The 22,618-nt window shown below is 52.4% G+C and overlaps 1 protein-coding gene across 3 annotated transcripts; it reads right to left on the reverse strand.

The window, feature by feature from the left end:
* Window positions 1-2,686: 2,686 nt before the first annotated feature.
* On the reverse strand, window positions 2,687-21,377 carry HOPX (HOP homeobox). Of its 3 annotated transcripts, none has more exons than XM_029074092.2 (3): window positions 21,012-21,377; window positions 5,707-5,869; window positions 2,687-3,249 (listed from the first exon to the last, which is right to left on the reverse strand). In XM_029074092.2, exons 2-3 carry the CDS (start codon window positions 5,845-5,847, stop codon window positions 3,172-3,174), a joined length of 219 nt encoding a protein of 72 aa, XP_028929925.1. In that variant the 5' UTR covers window positions 5,848-5,869; window positions 21,012-21,377; the 3' UTR covers window positions 2,687-3,171. The 3 variants fall into 3 exon arrangements, with proteins under 3 accessions (XP_028929925.1, XP_007664883.1, XP_007664882.1); XM_007666693.4 differs by lacking the exon at window positions 21,012-21,377 and adding an exon at window positions 17,758-17,780; XM_007666692.4 differs by lacking the exon at window positions 21,012-21,377 and adding an exon at window positions 17,594-17,699.
* Between the last annotated feature and the right edge of the window lie 1,241 nt (window positions 21,378-22,618).

The following is a 22,618-nucleotide window of genomic DNA, read 5'->3' on the forward strand; positions in this document are numbered from 1 at the left end:
TTGTAGATGAGATAACTAAGGCACAGGGATGTTAAGAGACTTGCCTAAAGTCCCACAGCAGAAAAGTGGCAGAGCTGGGGTTAGAATCCAGGTCTTTCTGATTCCCAAACCCATGCTCTGTTCACTAGGCCAGGCTGCCTTCTCCTTATCTATAAATACATTCAGCCACCAGCCTGATGAGTAACCCAGAATCTCTGGGAGAGGGTTGGAAGGCCTGTCAGTCTTCAGGTCTGTGCTGGAAAATGACTGTTCGGTCAGTCGGATTAAAACAAGCTACCATCGCCTCAGTCTCTCTCAGGTGCTGCTGACCAAGTGTCCTGGTGGGGAAAGACAGATGGGTCCCGATCCCAAGACGTCGGCACCGAGGCCCTGCGCCGAGGACTTGGTTCTTGCCCCGCTGGTTGGCACAGCACCATTTGTGCTCTCTCAACCCTGCTTATCGTGCTCCTACCGGGATCCCGAGAGCAACGGGTGAGGAGGTGGGCAGGGGTGCAGGACACTGCGAATTGCATGCACCTGAAGGTGTCTTATGTGCCGATCCATTGACTGCCAAAGTGATCTCCACACTGGGCTGACCCTGTGCCGCAGTGTGATGACTTGGCAGACGGTAGCCTTGTTAGCCACTCTGATCTTCACTGTCCTCATCAGCCAGTTTTTTTTCAGGGTTCCTGCTGGCGCCGTCCACCTCAAAGAGGTGCCCTCGGTGGTTCTCCGGTCAGAAACTTTGACCGCTGACGGCACGGCCCCAACCTTGACCACTGATGGCACGGCCCCAGCGGGCAGAGCCGGGGCTAGAAGTCAGGTTTCGTCCTTCCCAGAGCCGGGCCCTTTCCTCCAGTCCCCCAGCAGGGATATCAGTGCTGACGAAAGTGGCCGTGTGCTGAGGGTCCAGATGATCCCTGATCCAAAACACCCACAGAACCCCACCCTACCAGAGCGGCTGCTTGGGGCCCAGAAGCCCCTGTGCCCTGGGCAAGGCAGGGTGGGGCCGCCTGGCAGCCCTGGGAGATGTGTTCTCAAGGCACCTACGGACACCCAACCAACTCCCGTTCTGCTTGGCGGAGCAGGCTCAATGGGAAAGAGAGGCGGTGGGGTGGGGGGACTCTGTGCGATCATGGGTGTCGGGTGGGCTTGGCTCCAAGTCCTGGTAGGCGGATGTGCCAGGGGCATGGCTGAGCTCCCGGCTGCCCATACCCCCTCACCCCCCACAAGCAGAAACCTGCCTTAGTTCAAGCCCAGAGCATCTTGGGAAGCCCACGTTGACCGTCAGGCTGCAGAGGTCACTCTTGGTGATGCAGACACTGGACTATTGCCAATGACAGCTAGCTCCTGGGCAGATACATTCCAGAGCCCGGTTGCCTTGGGCCAGCCCTGTGGAGGCTGACAGAAGCCTCACGCTACAGATATCAATGGGTTCATAATAGGGAAAATTGCCACTGGGGATGAGCAGGCCATGCCGCTGATCACTGTGGTCTGTCAGTGGGGAGCCGAAGGCCCTGATCCCTGGGCACTAGAACACTCCCTTTTCCTCCTGCTGGCTGAAATGAATGGCCACGCAAGCCAATTTTTAATTTTTTAATTTTTTTTGTATCAGGTGCTTACTATGTACCAGGCACCGTGTTGGGATAGATACAAACAAATCAGTTTAAACACAGTCCATGTCTCACATGGGGCTCACAGTTTTAATCCCTATTTTCAGATGACGTAACTGAGGCCCAGAGAATTGAAGTGACTTGCCCAAGTTCACAGAGCAGACGAGTGGTGGAGGTGAGATTAGAACCCAGGTCCTTATGACTCCCAGGTCCCTGCATCTTGCTCCCAATCAAGCAAATCGGGGTGTTTCTTTAGTTTCGCCACGGTTTAGCAATTGGGGGCTAGATGGCCCAGACACTAAGACTAGAGTGGCTTCCTGCATTTCCATTCCCCAGTTTTAGACAGGCTAAGATGGGTGAATGCCGCAAGGTGTTTGGGGAAGGAGCAGGGCCAGTTCCTGGGGGGAAGCCAGGGAGGCAGCTGCCTCAAAGCACCTCACCAAGGGGTCAGCGGCCACCCGATTGAAAATTTGAAAGCATAGCCTCCCTCCACTGGGGTTCCCGCCACTGAGTGTTGCAGCACCTGTGTTCAGAGTTGGGGGTTGGGGGTGAGGAGAGGGGGACGCAGCAGCTCTGCACAGAGAGGTTAGGAAATAGGGGGTCTGTAGACTCATCGGCCCATGCGGCTGGTGTTCAGTGCCCACACCCTTCGGAGGAGAGTGCCTACTTTTTGCTTCAGGGCGCAGCCGTCCCCATGTCGGGAGGGGGCTTGAGGAGGTGATGGGAGGGGAGAAGTTCCACTTTCCAGGATCCCCCCCCAACAAGCCTGCACTTGGTGGGCTCCATCTCCCCAGGATGGGTGATGAGAAATGGCTGTGTCTCTCGGGGTTGACCCAACTCCTGCTCCCAAATCAGGCTTTAAAGTCAGGTAAACCCTGCCTCATGCTCCCCACCAATAACCCCCCCAAATTACATGGATTTAAGACGTTCTTCGATCTGGGATTGCCCTATCAGATTCACAATTGTGGCCAGAATCACTGGTATGGAAATCCCATGACAGGGCTCTCTGAGGGATGAAGGGCTGGTCCCTCCCCTCACCCGGCACTGTTTCCTGCTTGCCCCCGTGAAAATGTGGGCACAAGAAGAGACCAACATCAAATTCCAATAACGTTATGGTTTTATTATGAATATCACTATATCAGGAAAAAAATAGTTCATTTAGCGAAATTAATTTAATAAGTGCATTTAAATAAGGAGTGTTGGAAGCAATTCTTCAGGTCTCCTTGGATGGGAGAGGGACTGCGGCTAGGGGGGCAAATAGGCTGAGAATTGGCCCGCTTATGTAGACAGGAACAGTGGGAAAATGTATCGAGAGAGCAGTCAGAGAAGGGCAAGACACTCTGAGGGGGTCGACCAGAGCTGCAGCCTGCAGCTTGCACCGTTCACTGCTGCCCCTACACCAGGCCATGTGGGCCGCACCCTGAGCTGCACAGCCCCCCCCTGCACTCATTGTTCTCTGCGGGTTATGTACAATGGGAAGAAAACACTGTGTTAACAAGAAACGTTTGCCTCCGTCGAAAGCAAGCCCCGATGCCACAGGGGTCGTTGGGTGGCGGAGGGACCCAGGCCCGGGTCCCGGTCAGTCGGTCACCGAGCCACACTCAGAAGGAAGCCCCTCAGACCGCCGCCACTGGGCAAGGCGCTTCTTGAACCATTTCTGGAAAGGAACAAAGTTTATGGTGACACACTGGGTGGTTTGGGGGAATCGGGGGTGGTCAAGTCAGAGCCGGGGATGAACAGAGATTGGGGAGGAGCTTGAGGACGAAGGCTTCCAGGGGAACAATGTCCACGGTACCCACCACCCTGGGGGTACGGTCATGGTCCGAGCAGGAGAGCGAACTGAGGACGGTCAGCCCGTCCCGCTTCATCTGTTCTCTCTGCTGCTGTCGAGAAAGAGCCTGGCTCCGAGGAGGTCAGGAGCCTGTCTGACGCAGCCTGCCATCCGAGGAACACATTGTCCTCCATGGGCCCATCTCTCTAACCAAGGGCTCGTGGCACTGCTGCAGTTTCCACTCCACCAACAAGAAGGAAAGTTAACTGCTTGCAGCCCGACTACAAAGCATCTCTGATAGAGTGGGTCCAAATGGAAAGGTCAGAGGCTCTGGGGTGAAGTTTTTGTTCTCTTTCCACCTGCTGCTTTTTCCCTCTAACATTTCTGCTGCTCCCCTTCCTACCTGATCCCCTTCCTGCTCCCTCTGGGAACAAAGACGGGGCAGGGAATGGGGTGGGAAAAGAGATGGGGCAGGGAAGCCTTGGGTCGGGGCAGCGGGGTGGGAAAGGAGATGGAAGCAGGGGTGAGGTGGTGGGGAGTGGGAGAAAGGTGGAGGAAGAGGAGAAGAAGGATCAGAACATGAAGCCCCGGTTTCCTGCAGTGGAGTGGGGAAGGGAATGGGAGCAGGAGGTCTTGGGGTGGGGTGGTGGGGAGTGGGAGAAAGGTAGAGGAAGAGGAGGAGAATGACCAGGACATGAACCCCCAGGTTCGGGCAGTGGGGTGAGGAAGGAGATGGGAACAGGAGGCCTTAGGTTGGGGAGGTCGGGGACAAAGAAGAAGGAGGAGGAGGAGGACCAGGACAGGAAGCTGAGGTTTGGGGGTTCTCGGCTGCTGGTGAAGTCTGACAGAGTGTGTGAGGCCCAGTTATGTGCTTCCTGTTGGTAACCCTGCCCTGGACCAACACAAGAGACTCTCTCCAAAGGGTAAGTGGTTAGGGGCCTGGCCAGCGGGCTGGGATCAAAACAGGAGACCATGAGGAGAGAAAGGTGAAACATCAGGGGAGCCCACTATCTCCCCCCACATCAATGGATGCCCAAGGGACCCCACCTCCCAGGAGGCAGTGGGCCCCAGAGAGTGCAAGGGCAGGGGATGCCCACTCTTGTCTTGGTGATGGAGTCTTGGCTTGGGGCGGGGGGTCCCTCAGCTGGCTGACTCCACTTGCCGCAGGAGGTGCAAGCACAGGGAATGGCAATGGGAAGAAATACAGGGGCCGCTGTGATGAGTATCCACCTAGAACAGAGACCACTGGCCCTCTCTGTCCATCCATCTGCCCCACCCCGTGCACAGCCCTTATAGCCCATCTTAGGAGGCTTCAGGGGCCATCCAGACCAACTGCCTGTAGGCAGGCAAGACTGCTCTACCGGCAATAGTCACGCCATCTGTCCTGTGCTCAACCTGTTTCTACCTACCGCTTTGATGACTGTGGGAGGCAGGATTTCCTGCTTTCCAGCCCACACAAAGCTGTCCCCGAACGCTGCTAGCTGGGCAAAGTTGCTGACCAGAAGCTGAACAGTTGTCTCGGCTGACCAGGAGGCCCCAAAGCGTAAACTCGGTTCAGAGGGCAGTCTGACCCGGCCCAGCTTGGAAGGCGGCCCCGCTCGGCTCACGGGGCGGCCCGGTCCGGCTCAGAGGGCGCCCCGCTCGGAGGGCGGCCCGGCCAGGGAGCCGGCACCAGGTCAGTCGCCGCGGCCGCGAAACAGTCAGCGCAGAGGAAAACCGTGTCCAACCACGACCACCAGCCCGGGAGGAGAAACGTGTCTGGAAATTCCCCGGGGATGGGACATGGCGTGGGGAGGGGCGAAAATGGGGGAAAAAAGAGGAAGAGAAAATTCTAAGAGAATTCTAGAGAGAATTCTAAGGGAGGGGGAGAGACCGCCCAACACTTGAGGAAGGGGTAGGGGTGGAGGGGGATGTGTCATAAATAGAAGTGGAGCCAGTGGGAGCACAAGCCCCGAGAGGTACTTAAGAAGGATAGAAGGAAGGGGCGAGGATGTTAGCAGGTAGATGTATAAAGTGGCAAAAATAGCCGGGGCGGGGTGGGGGATCTGAAAGCTTGGGAAGGGTGGAAGCAGTGGGAGCAAGGGGCAGGAAGCGGGGGCTTGGGGCTTCGGACAAGGGGGCAGAGTACAGAGGAGGGGGCCGAGGGCCGGGGCCAGGGGTCTGGGCCAATTAAGAGGGCAGAGGCTCGAGGGCAGGAGCAAGGGGTGCGGGGCAGGGGCCGTAGGGAGGAGCCGGAGGAGGAGGAAGAGGAGGAGTGGGGGGTCTGAAGCAGGGGCCTGATGAGGGAGCAGGGGGAGGTAAAGCTGGGCCCGGGGGCCCGGGGACCCGGGTCCGAGCACTCACCAGGGTCTCCTCCTCGGTCAGCCCCGCCTCGGCAGCGACGAGGCAGAGCGTGGAGGGGTCCGGGTGCTTGTTCACTTTGTTGAAGTTGTGCTCCAGGATCTCCAGCTGGTCAGCCGTGGGGCCGGCGCTCTCCGTGGCCATGGTCCCGGTGGGCGGCGATGGGCTGCGGAGGGCAACGAGGAGACCGGGTGAGCGCCGAGCCCGCCGGGGAAGAGCCGGGATGGATGGAGAGGGGAAGGATCGGAGAGGACCTGAGTGGCTTAGGCTCCCTCCCCAAACCCAGCAGGGAATCTCTCCAGAGCAGGCTGGTCCTCAGAAGACCCCCCTCCTCGCTCTGTTCTATTATCATTACTCCCTAGGCCTCAGTTCCCTCATCTGTAAAATGGGGATGGAGACCGTGAGCCCCACGTGGGACAGGGACTGTGTCCAACCCGATTTGCTGGTATCCACCCCAGCGCTTTGTACAGTGCCTGGCACATAGTAAGTGCTTAATAAATACCATTACTATAATTATAGTTTTGTTATTAATAATTATAATTAATGAATTGGTCCAGCTGACCCGCTGGAGATCCTGAGGCACAACTTCAACAAAGTGAACAAGCACCTGTACTTCACCATGCTTAATAAATACCATTCATAATAATAATAATAATAATGGCATTTGTCAAGCGCTTATTATGTACCAGGTATTGTACTAAGCGCTGGTGTGGATACAAGCAAATCGGGTTGGACACGCTCCCTGCCCCACATGGGCTCACAGTCTCAATCCCCATTTTACAGATGAGGGAACTGAGGCACAGAGAAGTAAAGTGACTTGCCCAAAGTCACACAGCAGGTAAGTGGGAGAATGAGAATTAGAACCCAGGACCTGCGACTCCCAGGCCAGTGCTCTTTTCACTAGGTCACGCTGCTTCTCTAACTGAATGAGAAGACACCTAGTAGAGAGCCAGGACCACTCGGGCCACTGTTCCTTTCCGGGTTTCGCTCCGACCTTTGAGAGGCAGCAAGGCCAGGGTCTTCCCGTCTCTCTCCGCCCACTGCCGATGGCCAAGCTGTGTGGGTGTATTTATAGCCCAGCAGGGCTCAGGGTGCTCGTCAGCCTCGCGCGTGCCCAATCTGTCCCTTTAGGCTCCAGCATCATTGCTAATACTCCAGGAATGTACACAGCCTGCCTGGGAATGGAGCTTGCGATTTAAAATAAACACTCAATGAAGTCATGGAGCAAAGGTCTGTGCTGACCTAGGTGCCAAAATGCGCTGGCTTGCTCTTCGATCATCCATAGTATTTTCTGAGAGCCTCCAGTAGGCAGTGTTTGGGAGAGGACCCCGTTCCTGCCCACAAGGAGCTTACAGTCTAGAGAGTCCTCAGATTCCTCTGGATCTGGAGACAGCTGGCCCACACTATAGTGTAGGTCCCTGGGCTGAGACTACCTGGGGCTGCCTGTTTCTCCCAGGGTGATATCTGTTCCACTTCCTCATCTCCAGGCGTCTCCCGTCACCCATCTCCCCCGCAAATCTGCATAGGCAACCCAGCCGAAAAACACATTTTTATTTTGCTGGCACGAGGTGGCATAGGCACAGGGACGGAGTCTCCCGTTGGGAAAGACGGGGGAGTCTCGGATCTGCGACTTCAGGCTGGAGACCCTGCCTGGGGGAGCCGATTCCAGTGCTGGTGATTTGCACGGAGCCATTCGCACCCTTTCGTCCTGGCCTGTTGTGTTCCCACTGGGGCTCAGGCTCACCCTTGTGCTTGGATTTGCATCCTGTAGTCACCCCACATTACTTTTATCCATATATGTCATTTAATTATTTGTATTAGTGTCTGTCTTCCCTAATAATAATAATTTTGGTATTTGTAAAGCACTTACTCTGCCAATCACTGTACTAAGCACTGGGGAGAATACAAGCAAATCAGGTTGGACACAGTCCATGTCCCACATTGGGGCTCCCAGTCCCATTTTACCAATGAGGGAACTGAGGCCCAGAGAAGTGAACTGACTTGCCCAAGGTCACACAGCAGACAAGTGGCAGATCCAGGACTTAGAACCCAGGCTCATGGGCCCAGCGCCATGTTCTACCCATAGACCATGCTGCTTCTTAAGACTGTAGACTGTAGCTCCCCTACAGCCGCTGAACAGTGAGTTCCTCGTATCCAGGGAACATGTCTACCAACTCTGTTAGAGTGTACTCTCTGTTATATAGTGTACTCTGTTATAGCATATGAAGCAATCAATTTGTAACATTTGACTCAGAGGCTGCATATGACACACTACTCTGTCCAGCGGGAGTAAGAGACAATAGAATGTGAGGTTATCTTGTGCAATGATGAGATCAAGGTTATAAACCCATTTGTGAATGTAACAAGTTTGCACAAAAAGCCACATGAAGGGTTCTTTTAGCAATAAATTCCAAAGCCATTTCATCGTGAGCACCAAAAATAAAATGTGTGTGATGGTGTCTGGCTCAGAAAGACTCAGTTGATTGGCCCTCCAGATCAAAACCACTCAGTTCTCCTAGAGGACAAAGGCTATGTTCTGGGAGAAGCTGCATGGTCTACTGGAAATACGACGGGCCTGGGAGTCAGAGGACCTGGGTTCTAATCCCAGCTCTGTTACTTGTCTGCTGTGTGACCTTGGGCAAATCATTTCATTTTGTCTTGGTGCCTTAGCTACCTTATTTGTAAAATGGGGATTAAATCCTCTTCCCTCTGACTTAGACTTTGAGCCATATCTGAGACACCTGATTGTCTTGATTCTACCCCAGTGCTTAGAACAGTGCTTGATACACAGTAAGTGCTTAACAGATACCATTAAAAAAAACCCCCGCATGGTGGGGAAGTCATGGCACAGTAACCAGTGGCTCCAGGGGAACTGAAGGACTAGATGAGAGCTGGTTTGAAGACCCTACCATGGCTACCGACATTTGATACAAATTTTTATGTTATCATTATGTCCATCACCAGCAGAACACTTTACCCCTCACCAATCATTGCAATTTTACCGCGATGAACATTGTCAACTTTCAGAAACACAAAGGAACACTCTGTTCTGGACAGTGCATGCCATCAGGCTGAGGCGGAGGCTGGAAAGCATAGCAGCATCAGCCATGAGCGATGCCACAGGCACGGACTCGACCGTTTCTACCTATGCCAAGGTGGGGATCATGTCTTACCAGGACGGATGTGTGTTGTGGGGAGCCGGACACACCGACCCTTCCATCATGCCCTACCCAAATCATTCAGCAAAGAAATCGTACAGCAAAGACGTGTGTTCGGCAGAGCTGGTCGGCACTGTCCCGGCCCTGCCTCGTGACATTGCACACCCTCAGCCTGCCAGAGCCCAGGTTTCCGTCCCACTCCTGGGCCAGAATGGACTCGGGGCACACCCTCCCAACAACGTGCATCTTTCTGGAGCATCATGGCGTTGGATGGTTGTGAGTACGACAGCAGGAGTCTTCCTGAGAACCCAACTACTTCCCTCCATCTCAGCCTCTGTGGCCGTGGGGTGGGGAGGGTCCAGCACCACTGCTCAGAAAACCCAGACCCCAAAACTCAATGGGGACACACACCTGTGAGGGCAGCAGCAAGTATGACGCCGATCACCATTTTGGAGGTAAATGGGATTTTTTTTTTTAAAAGGTGGCCCTTTCTTAAAGGTTTGAGCTTTAAAAAATCCAGAAGTGATTGCTTTTTTTTAGTAGGGAAAGCTTTTTTTTTCCATACAGTCAAACTCAAAAAACAGCTGAAGGTTATTCTTTTCCTTGAACTTTCCTGAGAAACGCACCCTTGGACTGAAGCCAAGCTCAGAGAAGCTCAGCTTTGAAGGAAAAATATGTTTTCGGCCAAGGGGCAGAAAGCACAGTGAAAATCATTTTATATCCACTAGTGGCCCATTCCAAGAGCCATGAGGATTAATAGAATGGAAAGTTGGTTGTCATTTGGAGGGACAATTTGTACTATAGAAGCAGCGTAACCTAGTGAAAAGAGCGCGGGATTGAGACCCAGGTTTTAATCCCAGCTATGCCACTTACCCTCTTGATGATCCTGGACACGTCACTTTCCTTCTCTGGGTCTCAGTTTCCTCATTTGTAAAAGGATAAAGGTCGATTGTGAGCTTTCTATAGGATGGGGAATGTGTCTGTCCTGATAATCATGTATTTGTTATACATTTACTATATGTCAAGCACTGTCCTAAGCACCGGGATAGCTACAGGATAATCAAGTCAGAGACAGTTCCTGTCCCACAAGGGGCTCACAGTCTAAGGCAGGGACAGATAACAGGAATTGATGAGGTAACTGAGGGACAGAGAAGTGAAGTGACTTGCCCAAGGTCATACAAGAGGTTAGAAAAGCAGTGTGTCCTAGTAGAAGGAACACAGGCCAGAGAGTTAAAAGCCTGGGTACTAAACCCAGATCTCCCACTTGTCTGCTGTGTGACTTTACCTCATCTGTAAAATGGGGATTAAGACTGTGAAGTCCAATGTAGGACCTGGACTGTATCCAATCCGATTAGCTTGAATCTACTCCAGCACTTAGTACAGTGCCTGATACATAGTGAGCCCTTAACAAATATCATTAAAAAAAAAGTGGTGGAGCTGGGATTAGAAATCAGGTCCCCTCAGTCTCAGGCTGGTGTTCTTTCTACTAGGCCAATTTGTCACAGAGCTTCCTCCTTATGCACAATGGAATGTTCCCGGTACTGACTGCTTTTACCAACAATTACCCTCTCATAATGCCCCTCAAAACTGGCTACAGCCTAACACAGGAAGCTTCTCATTCCTCAGGCAGAGGACAGACAAGGGTCCCCAGTAAAACCTCCAGTTTCTGTGAGTGGTCAAGTGCTCTGAAACGTGGAAATTTCCTGTTGGACAACAGTGAAGGTGCTTATATGGTGCTTTTGGTATGCCAAAGCATTAATCCAATATCTCTCATAAAACAGTTACCATAAAAATGATTATCTTGATAAAGCATCCCTACATCTAAATGGTTGCTGAAAGATGAGCTGAAACAGGGGAAACCCAGAGTCAGACAAACTCTTTGAAAATGCTGAAAGCTCAGCCTCAGACAATTCTGCATCTCAGCTGAAAGTTGAGAGACCCTGCAGCAGACACTGCATCTGAGAAAGCTATGATTCTTTTCGAGCGGCTTCGAAAAGATCAAGTGTCGACGAAGCAAAAGCGGGAAGAGCACCAGGCATGGCAACAAACCAGCATACCAAGCCATGTGACAGCACGTTGTGTGAGCATAGTCTGGCCAGGACTGCAGGGCCTGGATTGGCGCTTCTCTCTCTCTCTCTCTCTCTCTCTCTCCTGGTGACTCTCACGGTAGATGAGGTTTCCTTTGAGTCAGTCCAAAGGACAGCTATATCTCTATTCATTCCTTTCTTCCTGGAGTAGTAAAACCATTTAATAATGATGGCACTGATGAAGCACTTTCTGGGTATGTGATAACTGTGCTAACCGCTGGCACAGATAGAGTGTATGCTCGCTGTGGGCAGGTAACATGCCTACCAACTCTGTTCTGTTCTTTCCCAAATGCTTAGTACACAATAATCGCTCAATAAATACCACTGATTGACAATCAGGCCGTACAAAATTGCAGTCCACATGCAGCTCCCAGTTTCTGTAATTCCCTAGGTCCCCTGCATACAGTTGTCCTTAGCTGACGTTACAGGTTTTAAAGACTCCAGAACTACAATGTGTCCTGGAAACCAGGGGAAGGCACACTGCACAGTGACTTGGGAAGGGATCTAAATAAATGAAAAAATCAGTTGAGAGACTTCCAGTAGTGAATTACTCAGAACTCTGGTCATAAACTGCCTTGTGTAAACATCAGGGTTTTTTTTCAGCGACAGCTCATCCAGAGACTAGCATGTTAGAACAGGTGTAAATGGAGAAAGACAGTCATTAGCTGCGTGTTTCTTTGATGGAATATTGTGTAAATTAGGCAGTGGTATCTGGTTACCCTTGTTAGGAAACAAATGGGCGCATAAATTAATGAATAGCTCTGCTTGATTCCAGGGAATACCATTTTCATAACATCATTAGCGGCAGAGATCTAATGGGCTGTTCCGCCCTCAACGGCTGAATCACAAACAGCAGAAGCACTTCAAAGCTCAGTGTGAAGGACAGAAAGCTGGACAGGAACATTTCCACCCAGAAGTTCCCCGAGGGCATGGACCGTGTCTGTTCTTTCTTTCTAACTCCCCCAGGTGTCTTGGGGCCGAGGAAGCCCTGGGCGCTACAACAGGTCCCCAACAACTGACGAGAAGGATGACATCCTGACCCTTGGGGAAGGAGAGAGGTTTGGGGTAGAGCCCGGACTGGGTGAGAATGAGGACATCCAAACTGACTTTGCTCCACCTGGTCACTGAATGCCTGACCGCTGAGTGAGTTGCATCATCTTCTCTGCTTCGGAAATGACACCAGGCCTCTAGGAAACCGGGAAAGGGAATGCACTTCACGGGACCTGGGTTCTAATCCCAGCTCCACCACTTGCCTGCTGGGTTACCTTGGGCAAGTCACAACTTCTCGACATCTCAGTTTCCTCATTTGTTAATATGGGGATCCAATGCCGATTCACCAATCTATTTAAACTGTGAGCCCCATGTGGGACAAGGACCCTTTCTAGTGATTTTTATTTGTATCTACCCTGGTCACATAGTAAGTCCTTAACAAATATTATTATTATTATTATTATTACTGTTTTATTGGAGTGATCACCAGACCTCCAGATACATGTGCATTAATATGAGTTATGTCAGACACACAGCCTAATGTGTGTCCATACCTAGAGCGTGTCACCGGAAAAGACCCCTGACCTCCACTTCTTCCCTCCAGAGCCTCTGTGTCTACCTCCCGGGTCCCAGTGAACACGGGTGCCTCTTATGAGTCGTGGCACTTGGCAGCGGAGGGAAGCTGGTGCTGAAACTAAAAATGTCCAACGCAAAGGAGTCCAGTGCCTGACAAGAGACAAATTGGCTGGTCACTGGACTGTCCCTACTGGATAAAAGGTAAACTGAGCTACTGGACACTCTGGATGCAAGACTGGTGGAATTCCCCCCCACAGGGCAGTTAAAGCATGAATCACTTTGATCTGCCCGGTGGATTGGGAGGAGGGTGTTGTTCTAGAGTGTTGCAGGTAGAAGCTGCCAGAGTCACAAGTACAGAAGGAACTGTGGTAAGATTCTGCTCGGGCAGCTTTCCAGCCGCTCATGGCTAGCCTATTCCAGGAAGCCTGTGGTTTCAAAAGAAAAAGGCAGCCTTCAAAAGCCCTCTAAGTGGCCTCTGCAATCTAGTTTACTAAAACTTCCTGCTTGAAACTCCATTCATGTCCTCCCTGCTGGCCAGGAAGGCCTTATGCACCTGCCTATCCAGGAAGTCTCTTCCTTGTTACAAACATCTCACTTTGGAAAGTGCCTGATGTTATATTTGATTTGAGTGGAGACTGGGCTTCAAAGCAGATAGTACAGGAGGCAGGGGTGACTCGAAGGGAATGGGGAGGGGTTACAGACTTCTCAATTTGCACAAGCAAATTTTTAGGCAAAGTCTCCCAAGGGCTCCTTTGGTGAATTTCCATTTGCACCCGCAGAAAGCAAGCTTCTGGTAGGGTTTAGCAATTGGAAAATCCACATAGAGCTTCTAGTTTCTGGGACCATACCTAGAGAAGCCCTTCCCCAACCCAGTTTTCTAGCTACAGCTACCCCATCAGCACTGACGCGCTATGGCCTTCCCAACCGGATCAGAGGCCAAAGTTGCGTGCACCGAAGCGGCCCACTTGAGCGATCCCTCATATTCAGCTCTGGGGGTGGCAGCTGGACACTTGGCAAGGGGCTGCGATGACAGTGTGCAGGGTGAGAGCGGGGCCTGTGGCATCTCTACCCCTTCCTGCCTGGACTCTGTCGGGAAGGATCCATCAGAGCAATTTACTGAGTGCTGGGTACTGTACTAAGCCCTTGGAAGAGTACAAATGGGGCACAGTAAGGAATCTTACACAGCTTAGGGGTATACGACCTAGGAGCTAGAGGCACACATCCCCTTCTTCTTCCTCTCTGTAACTGACTTTAATGTCTGTCTCCTCAGCTAGACTGAGCTCCTGAGGAATTATGTAATACGAAAACTATTATACACTTCTAAACACTTGATATAGTGCTCTACACAAAAGTAGACTGTAAGGTCCTTGAGGGCAGGGATCATGTCTACTAACTGTATTGGTCTTTCCCAAGCACTTGAAATAGTCCTCAGTAGGGACTCAATACATACTACTGATAGATGCATTAACTTAGAAAAGAACATGGGCTTGGAAGTCAGAGGGCTGGACTTCACCATTTGCCTGCTGTGTGACCTTGGTTAAAACGCTTAACTTCTCTGTGCCTCAGTTTCCTCCTCTGTAAAATGTGGATTGAATACCTGTTTTTCCTCCTACGTTAAAACTGTGAGCCCCATTTGAGACAAATTATCTTATATCTACCCTAGGGCTTAATAAAGTGCCTGGCACAGAGTAACAGCTAAACAGATACCATAGTTATTATTATTATTTTTATTATCTGATTGTGAGAACTCTAAAGGGCCATGTTAGTAAGGCTTTGGAGAGTCTCGGTTGTATCAAACTATTGAGGTGTTAGATACGTCTTAGTTGAACAGCAGTTCCCACTTGCAAATTGGAAAGAATGATAAGTGCCATCTTGTTAAAATGTCCATGTTACATTTCCAGGGCTGCCCATGGTGGAGACGTACCAGGGAGTACCCCCGGACACTCAGCCTGGACCACGAGGACTCTGAGAGTGACTGGGGGGGGGTGGCGGGGGGAAGCTTTCACACTTGCGATTTCTAGGTTAGAGCATTAGACTTTTGAGGGCAGAGAAATTCCCCAGGCTTCTGCTGCATCTCCCAAGTGCTGAGCACTGTGCCTTCACTCGATCAGTGCTCATGACATTCCAATGGGCCAGATGCAACAGCAGGCTGCGATTTCTGGAAGGAGGCAATGGGGCAGCCAGCCAAGCCTAAAGAACCAAAAGGGTCAGGACTGAGCGTCTTCTGCCAGCCGGAACTTCAGGCTGGGAGTCAGCGGCGCAGGGAGGGATCCGGTCCCCGGATGAGGCGGCCTCCCTTCCTGCTGACTCTAATGATGAAAGGGACTTCGGGGTCAGGTGGTCTTCCCCTGGCCTCTTTATGGCACTGATTAAGCACTTACGATGTTCCAAGCATTGTGTTAAGCCCTGAGGGTGAGATGGAATAATCAGCTTGGACACTGTCCGTGTCCCACACGGAGCTCACAGTCTAGAAAGAGGGAGAGCAGTGATCTCTTCCAGAGAGGAAATTGACTACCAGAGAGGTGAAGTGAGCTGCCCAAGGTCACAAAGCAGGTCAGTGGCAGAGCTGGGACTAGAACCCAGGTCTTCTGACTCCCAGTCCTGGGCTCTTTTTATAGGCCATGAACCAGTGTGACCCCTTCTGCTGATCCAAGCGCTTCTTGTTCACACAATAAAAACAGCAGACACAAAGGCTTTCCAGGGCCATATCTGTGCCAGTCAGGGGTCAGATCAGCTGGACACCCGACAGTTCCTGCAGGATGAAGTCAGATGACAGGCCGCTTTATGGAGAAAGAAGGAGGGAAACCAGATGGACACTGACTGGACTGTCACCTCAGGATAACTGGACCGATGGCCACCCAATTGTCACTCTCATTCTCTAGCTCGGTTCCTTGCAGCATCATCCCGTAACCACAATTCCAACCTCCCTTGCCAGGCCAGAGAAGACTGAGCTATTGCTGGCACATCCTCCCTGCCCACCCAGAGTGGAACAGCGAGCTTCAGAAGCCGTTATCGGAGGGCTGGGCCCACCGTTGGGCTGGAGGCTCCTCGGGTAAACACAGTGAGTGTCAGCCGAGATGCCGGGGAGACTTAAACAGACCCAGGAACTGTCAGTCCTGTCCCACTTCAGCAGACAGGCCTGGGCGACATAGTTTTCAAAGACTGCCCGGCAGCTCCGGCTTCTCCCTGCTTAGGCTGCACTGAGCACTTTGAGGATTGTCGGTGGCATTGAAAGCGGCATCCAATGATTGATTGATTGATTGATTGATTGAGCCAATGGAAAACTCTCCATTAAGGGGTAGATTGCTGCAGAGGAGGGGAGCTTCTGTCCAGTGGAAAGAAAGATCTGCTATCTCAGTACAGGAACACAATCTAATCCATCAGAAAATGAGAACAATACGTAAGCAGCTATGGGCTGGGGGTAGGGGATGGGTGGGCAGGTTTGGCAGGAAAACCCTTTCTTTACCCCAAAAGAATCAAGATCCTAGATGGTCCATCTCTTTCCCTCAGGGTGGCTGACCAGGAAGGCCAACATCACAGCCTCCCACCACTAAGTGCTCTATCCACTAAGTGGGAGTAAAAGTAAGAAGGACCTGGGAGTAAGAGGACTTGGGTTCTAATCCCAGCTCCGCTATATGTCTGCTGAGTGATCTTGGGCAAGTCACTTAACATCCTGGGCCTCAGTTACCTCATCTGGAAGATGGGGATTAAGAGTGTGAGCCCGATGAGTCCAACCGATTAACTTGTATCTACCCCAGCACTTAATACAGTGTTTGGCACATAGTAAGCCCTTAACAAGTACTATCAGTATTATTATTATTATTATCCTGCTTCAACTGTTGAAGACAGAATCCTGGCCTGGGTTGACCTGACCCAGGAATCCCAAAGACACCGCCTCCTTGTAGGAAGTGAGCAATTCGGTAAAGAATGATTGGGCCATCAGCCGACTGATCCATCCATCCATCCATCAGTCAATAGCCTTGGGCTGAAAAACTTCATAACTGACTCCTGTATCAATCCTAGTCTTTGCGTTACGCACCTCTCTCCAAGGAGCCCGGAACAACTTTGAAGAGGAGCTTGTCAGCATCAGAACATCTCATTGGCAGGAAGGGCAGGGAAAAATACTTTCCATTTTACAGATGGGGAAACTAAGGTGGGGCTGAAAATGGAACTCGACCTTCTTCAGCCAGAACAGGACTCCCTTTCCGCCTGACCATGCTGCCTTTCATCAGACACGCCCGCTGCTGCAAAGGGTTCTAAGGGAGATGGGATTTCGTAATGCCCAGGGCAGGCTTGGCCCGCTGCCAGCCTGAGGAGAGTGACAACATGGAAGATACCTGCCTTGTCCTGCACATACACTGCCGCCCTCCTGCAGGCCTGGGACCCAGTGTACCCTCCCCACCCCTCCTTGCTCCCCAGCCCTCCTTCCCTGCCCCCATCGCTGCTCCTTCTCACCCCCTTGTACCTCTTCCCTCCTGCAGTCAGTGTTTGCTCACAGTTACTAGGCACTGGAATCCCAAACAGTTAGGCAAGGTGTAAAGCACCCCTCCAATCAACAGCTCCCTCACCACGCCCAGTTCTGCAGTTTTCAGTGCCCAGAACCTCCCTCCATAGTACGGGCTTTATAACTTCTATACCTACTTAACTAACTAATTAACTAACTAAATAACTCACTACCATAACTCTACAGCAGTCAGGTAGGAGCTGCGGTTTCTAAGATGGGCAAAAAAGGCTTTTAAAAATCATTCCTGCTGTAAACAATCTGAAGACCGGCTCTCCCTCGCCTCTTACTCAATTAAATTTTTACAGCTAAAGTCAGAGGACCCAGAGGGAAATAGGAGAGTCCAGATGTCAGTGGCCCAAGTGACCTTCTCTTCAGTGGCTGGGACTGGGCTAGGGGTCAGGGATCTTGGGTTCGAGTTCTGGCTTTGATCCCATTTCCCCTGCCTCCGTCCCATGACCTGAAAGCAGGTCGTTTCAGCCTCATTTTATCATCAGGCCCTTTTGCAACTCCATCCGACAGAGACAGATGCACTGCTGCTAGCTGATTGCATTAATAATCCAAAGATCACCTCCTACCTGCTCCAGCAGCTCCAAGCGGAAGACGGAACCCGTCTCACCTCCCCTCCCCAACACCTCCTTTCCTTTGGCTCCTGCTTGGGATGAAATTTGGGAGCGGTGGAGCTCGGCCCGCCTCCCCAGATCAGTCTTCGCCCAGGTGGTGCCCACCTAGAAAGCCTCACCTGCCCTCACGGCCAGGGGTGCCACGCCAGCGTGCCCTGCCTGACCCCGCAGCCTCCCAGGCTCCAGCAGGGCTCTGACGCAGCGAGGAACCGATAGGCGCCATGGCCACATGACCGCTCTCTGAGCCAAGAGGTGACCCGGGCACCAGCTGGAGCCCCAACCTTGAGGTGAGCAAGCAGGGCCGGTGCGGGCAGAGCAGCATGGAGCTCCTCCAAGCACATGAACCCTGGGTATCTCAAGTGGACTTCAGCTGGTCTAATAATAATAATAATGATAATAAAAATTGTGGTCTTTAATAAGCACTTACTATGTGCCAAGCACTGTATTAAGCATTGGGGTGGATACAAGGAAATCGGATCTAGTCTCCACTGGGTTCCAGTGAGTGTTGGTTTTGATTGCCACAGGGTGGGGGGTCTCTGCCTCCCTCCTCCCCCCGCCCCTCGGCCCACCCCATTAATGTTTGGAGAAGCACCCCGAAGAACTGCAGTGCTGACAAGGCACGGCAAGCTTCTAGCCCCACCGTGGCCTCTGGCCACGGCCCGGTCCTTCACATCTCTGGGCCTTGGTTTTCTCATCTGTAAAATGGGGATAGCTGGGGCAGGAGTAGTAATATTTACTGAGCACCCATCTGGACGCAGTACATTGTACTAGGTACATGGAAAGTACAAAATGAATAAGAAACAGGTTCCCTGCCCATAAGGAGTGGACACTCCCACCTTCTTCACCGGGAGGGAGCTTTGAGGACACACTGGATAGCCGGGCTGGGAGCCAGCGAGAGCCCTGCTGGAGAAAAGGCCGCCGGGCAGCTGGGCCCGACGGGATGCGGCCCTGGAGCCTGCGGAGCAGCCTGGGAGCTCGGAGGATGTTAGTTTTAGGAGGGGTTAATTTGACCCTGACAGATCTGCTCCCAGAGCCGCTGAAGTCCAGCAAAGAAATACCTTCTTTCCCTAGCACAGAGACCAGATTTCTCTACGAGCCTCGTTTCCTCAGCTGTTATATTTTCATGTGACTATGAAAAGTTAATATTATAGCTTCTGCTCCTGCTGTCTGCCCCTTCCCCTTTCCCCACACCCACTTTCCCAGCACCTAGTCCAGGGCTTTGCACACAGTAGGTGCTTAACAAATACTATCACTACTTCTAGGGGAAAGATGCAGGAAACTTGCCTACCAACTCTGATGTATTGTACTCTCCCAAGCGTTTAGTACTGTGCTCTAATTGCTTTATTGAGGATCTAATCTGCTGCATGGGGAATGCAGCCTGGCCCAGTGGAGAGACCACGGGTCTGGAAGTCAGAAGACCTGGGTTATAATCCCAGATCCCTGAAGTCTTTGCCGTGTGACCTTGAACAAGTCACTTAACTTCTCTGTGCCCTCATCTGGAAAATGGGGATTGAGACGGTGAATCCCACATGAGACATGGATTGTGGCCAACCTGATCACTTGTATCTACCCCAGCGCTTAGTACAATGCCTGACATAGTAAATCCTTAAAGAATGCCATTAAAAAAAAAAAAAGCCTGCCCCAAGAAGAAGCAGCATGGCCTAGTGGCAAGAGTACGGGCTTGGGAGTCAGAGAACGTGGTTCTAATCCCGGCTCCATCACTCGTCTGCTGTGTGACCTTGGGCAAGTCACTTCACTTCCTCTGTGCCTCAGTTCCTTCATCTGCAAAATGGGGATTAAGACTGTGAGCCCGGTGAGGGACAACATAATAATGTTGGTATTTGTTAAGCGCTTACTATGGGCCGAGCCCTGTTCTAAGCGCTGGGATAGACAGAGGGGAATCAGGTTGTCCCACGTGGGGCTCACAGTCTTAATCCCCGTTTTACAGATGAGGTCACTACGGCACCGAGAAGTTAAGTGACTTGCCCACAGTCACACAGCTGACAAGTGGCCGAGCCGGGATTCAAACCCATGACCTCTGATTCCAAAGCCCATGCTCTTTCCACTGAGCCACGCTGCTTCTCATGATTATCTTGTATCTACCCCAGCACTTAGAATAGTGTTTGGCACAGAGTAAGCGCTTAATAAATACCATCATTATTGGTAGTAGTAGTAGTAGTAGAGGGAACCTTCGCCGCCCGTCTTGCCCGCGCCCCTCCGTTCATTCAATCGTATTTATTGAGCGCTTACTGTGTGCAGAGCACTGTACTAAGCGGTTGGAATGTATAATTCGGCAACAGATAGAGACGATCCCTGCCCAACAAGGGGTTCCCGGCGGCCTCCCTCCACCTGTCTGAGCCCCAGCTGGCAAGCTCATGGCTGGGTCTTGATAATAATAATAATAATGTTGGTACTTGTTAAGCGCTTTCTACATAGCACTGCTCTAAGCGCTGGGGTAGATTCAAGGTCATCACGTTGTCTCACGTAGGGCTTACAGTCTTCATCCCCTTTTCACAGATGAGGTAACTGGGGCCCAGAGAATAATAATAATAATGTTGGTATTTGTTAAGCACTTACTATGTGCAGAGCACTGTTCTAAGCGCTGGGGGAGATACAGGGGAATCAGGTTGTCCCACGTGGGGCTCACAGTCTTAATCCCCATTTTACAGATGAGGGTACTGAGGCACAGAGAAGTGAAGTGACTTGCCCACGGTCCCACAGCTGACAAGCGGCAGAGGCGGGATTCGAACCCGCCTTTCGGGTGGCTCTTTCCACTGCGCCACGGTGCTTCTCCGACACTCCGTTTCGCTCCGAGAGCGATCCCCAGCGGGGAAAATCGTCCCGGGGGAGCAGCCCGGTACAGCCCGTCCGCAACGCCCCGCCCGCTGGCTCCCCGTGCTGCCCGTTTACTGCGATGAAAGGAGCTCGTCCCAGCGGGTGACGGCCCCGCGACGCCGGCCAGATTCTGGCTGGCGGCCCCGGGGGCTGGGAGAGGGAGGGACGAGGCCCCCCGACCACCCCGGGGGACGCGCGGCGCACAGTTGCCACCCTCGATCTTAACTAAGAGGCGGCCGGAGACCCCGGGCGTTGCCCATCCGGAGCCCAGGCATCCCGGCTGGGCCGGCGGGACCCGCTTCTCCAGACGGATCACCCGCAAGAGGACCGAAAACTGCAGCCCCCCCGAGCGCCCCCAACCCCCTCCTTCTCCACCCGGCCCGGGCACCTGGGCGGCCCAACCCGGGCCCCCCGACCCGGCCCGGCCCCCACTCACCACCCCCGGGCCTGGTACCTCCCCCCCCGCCCCGACCAAGAGGGCAGGGCGAAGTCTGTTGGATGGCGAAGGGATCGAGGGCAGGGCGCAGAGATCACCAACCTGCAGGTGCCACCGGCGCGATGTCCCTGCAGAGGCGCGGCCGGAGGATGGGGCGGCCGCTCCGACACCGCGGGGATTTATATAGGTGCCCACGTGAGTGGGCGTCGGCCTCTTTGTGTGTGTGTGTGGGTGTGTGTGAGTGTGTGAGAGTGTGTGTGTGTGTGTGTGTGTGTGTGCGCGCCCAAGCACAAGCCACTACCTGAAAAACCAGCAGCCCAGGCCCTAGGAGACTGACGGCACGAATGGGGATGCTAAATCTCTCCTAGGAATTCAGGTCTGACCTTCAACGCGCTGGGGCAGAAGCCTCCCAAAACGTCGATGACCTCTCTGGCGGCTTCAGCCCCTGTCCCTCCTCCCCCCGCCCTTTCTGACCCCCTTCTCTCCCCCCTTCCGCACTTCCTTCCCCCTCCCCGCCCCCCGCCCCTCGTCCTTCACATCCCCTTTCCCGCTTCTTCTCCTTCCACTTCTTTCTCCACCTCTCCCTTCTCCCCCACTTCTTTCTTCACATCCTCCTGGGCTGCCCCTCCTCTTCCTTCCTCGTCCCTCGTCCTCCCTCCCCACCCGCCAACCACCACCGACATCCTCACATCCTCACACCACCGGCACGGAGATAATCCCGATCTAGCTCACGGTCGGGCTGGAGGAAAAAACGGAACTCGGAATCCTTTCAAAAGGGAATGGCTGTGACCGGTTTGCTTCGGTTTTGTTTTAATGGTATTTGTTAAGCGCTTATTCTGGTTTTAGGTGCTGGAGTAGATGCAGCCTAATCGGTTGGACGCGGCCCCGGTCCCACACGGGATGCGCGGTCTTAATCCCCATTTTACAGACGAGGCCCAGAGAAGTTAAAAGACTTGCCCAAGGACACACGTCATTTCTAGGCATTCTCACCTCCTCCCCCACCCCCCCCCCCCAGATACCCCCCAACACACACCCCGGGACCGATTTCCCCGTTCTGTGGTGGGGGGGGCGGCTAACGAGTGAAAACTAGTCCGCAGACTCGTTATGGACGGGGAATATGTCTGTTTATTGTTGTATTGCGCTCTCCCAAGCGCTCAGCCGAGTGCTTACTTTGTGCAGGGCACTATACAGAACTCTAGGGAGAGTACATTGCAACAGAGTTGGTAGACGTTCCCTGCTCACAACAAGATTACAGTCTCGAAGGTGAGACAGATATTAATATAAATAATTTCTAGATATGTACATAAGAGCTGTGGAACTGAAGGTAGGGTAAATACCAAATACCCATGGGGTACAAATCCGCAAGAGGGGGAGGAAGTCCTCTAAAAGAGAGGTTAATTCAAGAAGGCCTCTTGGAGGAGTTTACCTTAATTAGTGCTCGAAGGTGGTGACAGCGGTGGGCTGGCGTATATGGAGTGGGGAGGGGAATGTAAGAGGGGTCCGGTATAGACTTACATAACTATATGAATGAGCATTTATGGCACATGGCCAGGAGATGTCATTAATGAATATTTGTTTTTCTACATTTATTGACTATAGATCTATCTAGCATTAGCTGATTACTTTAGTTCTGGCATACTAGGCCCCAAGCATTGTGCTAAGTGCTGGGAGAGGTAATGTGATCAGACACCAGTATCTTAACCCCATTT

Source organism: Ornithorhynchus anatinus, chromosome 10, assembly GCF_004115215.2.
Source record: "Ornithorhynchus anatinus isolate Pmale09 chromosome 10, mOrnAna1.pri.v4, whole genome shotgun sequence".
NCBI lineage: Eukaryota > Metazoa > Chordata > Mammalia > Monotremata > Ornithorhynchidae > Ornithorhynchus > Ornithorhynchus anatinus.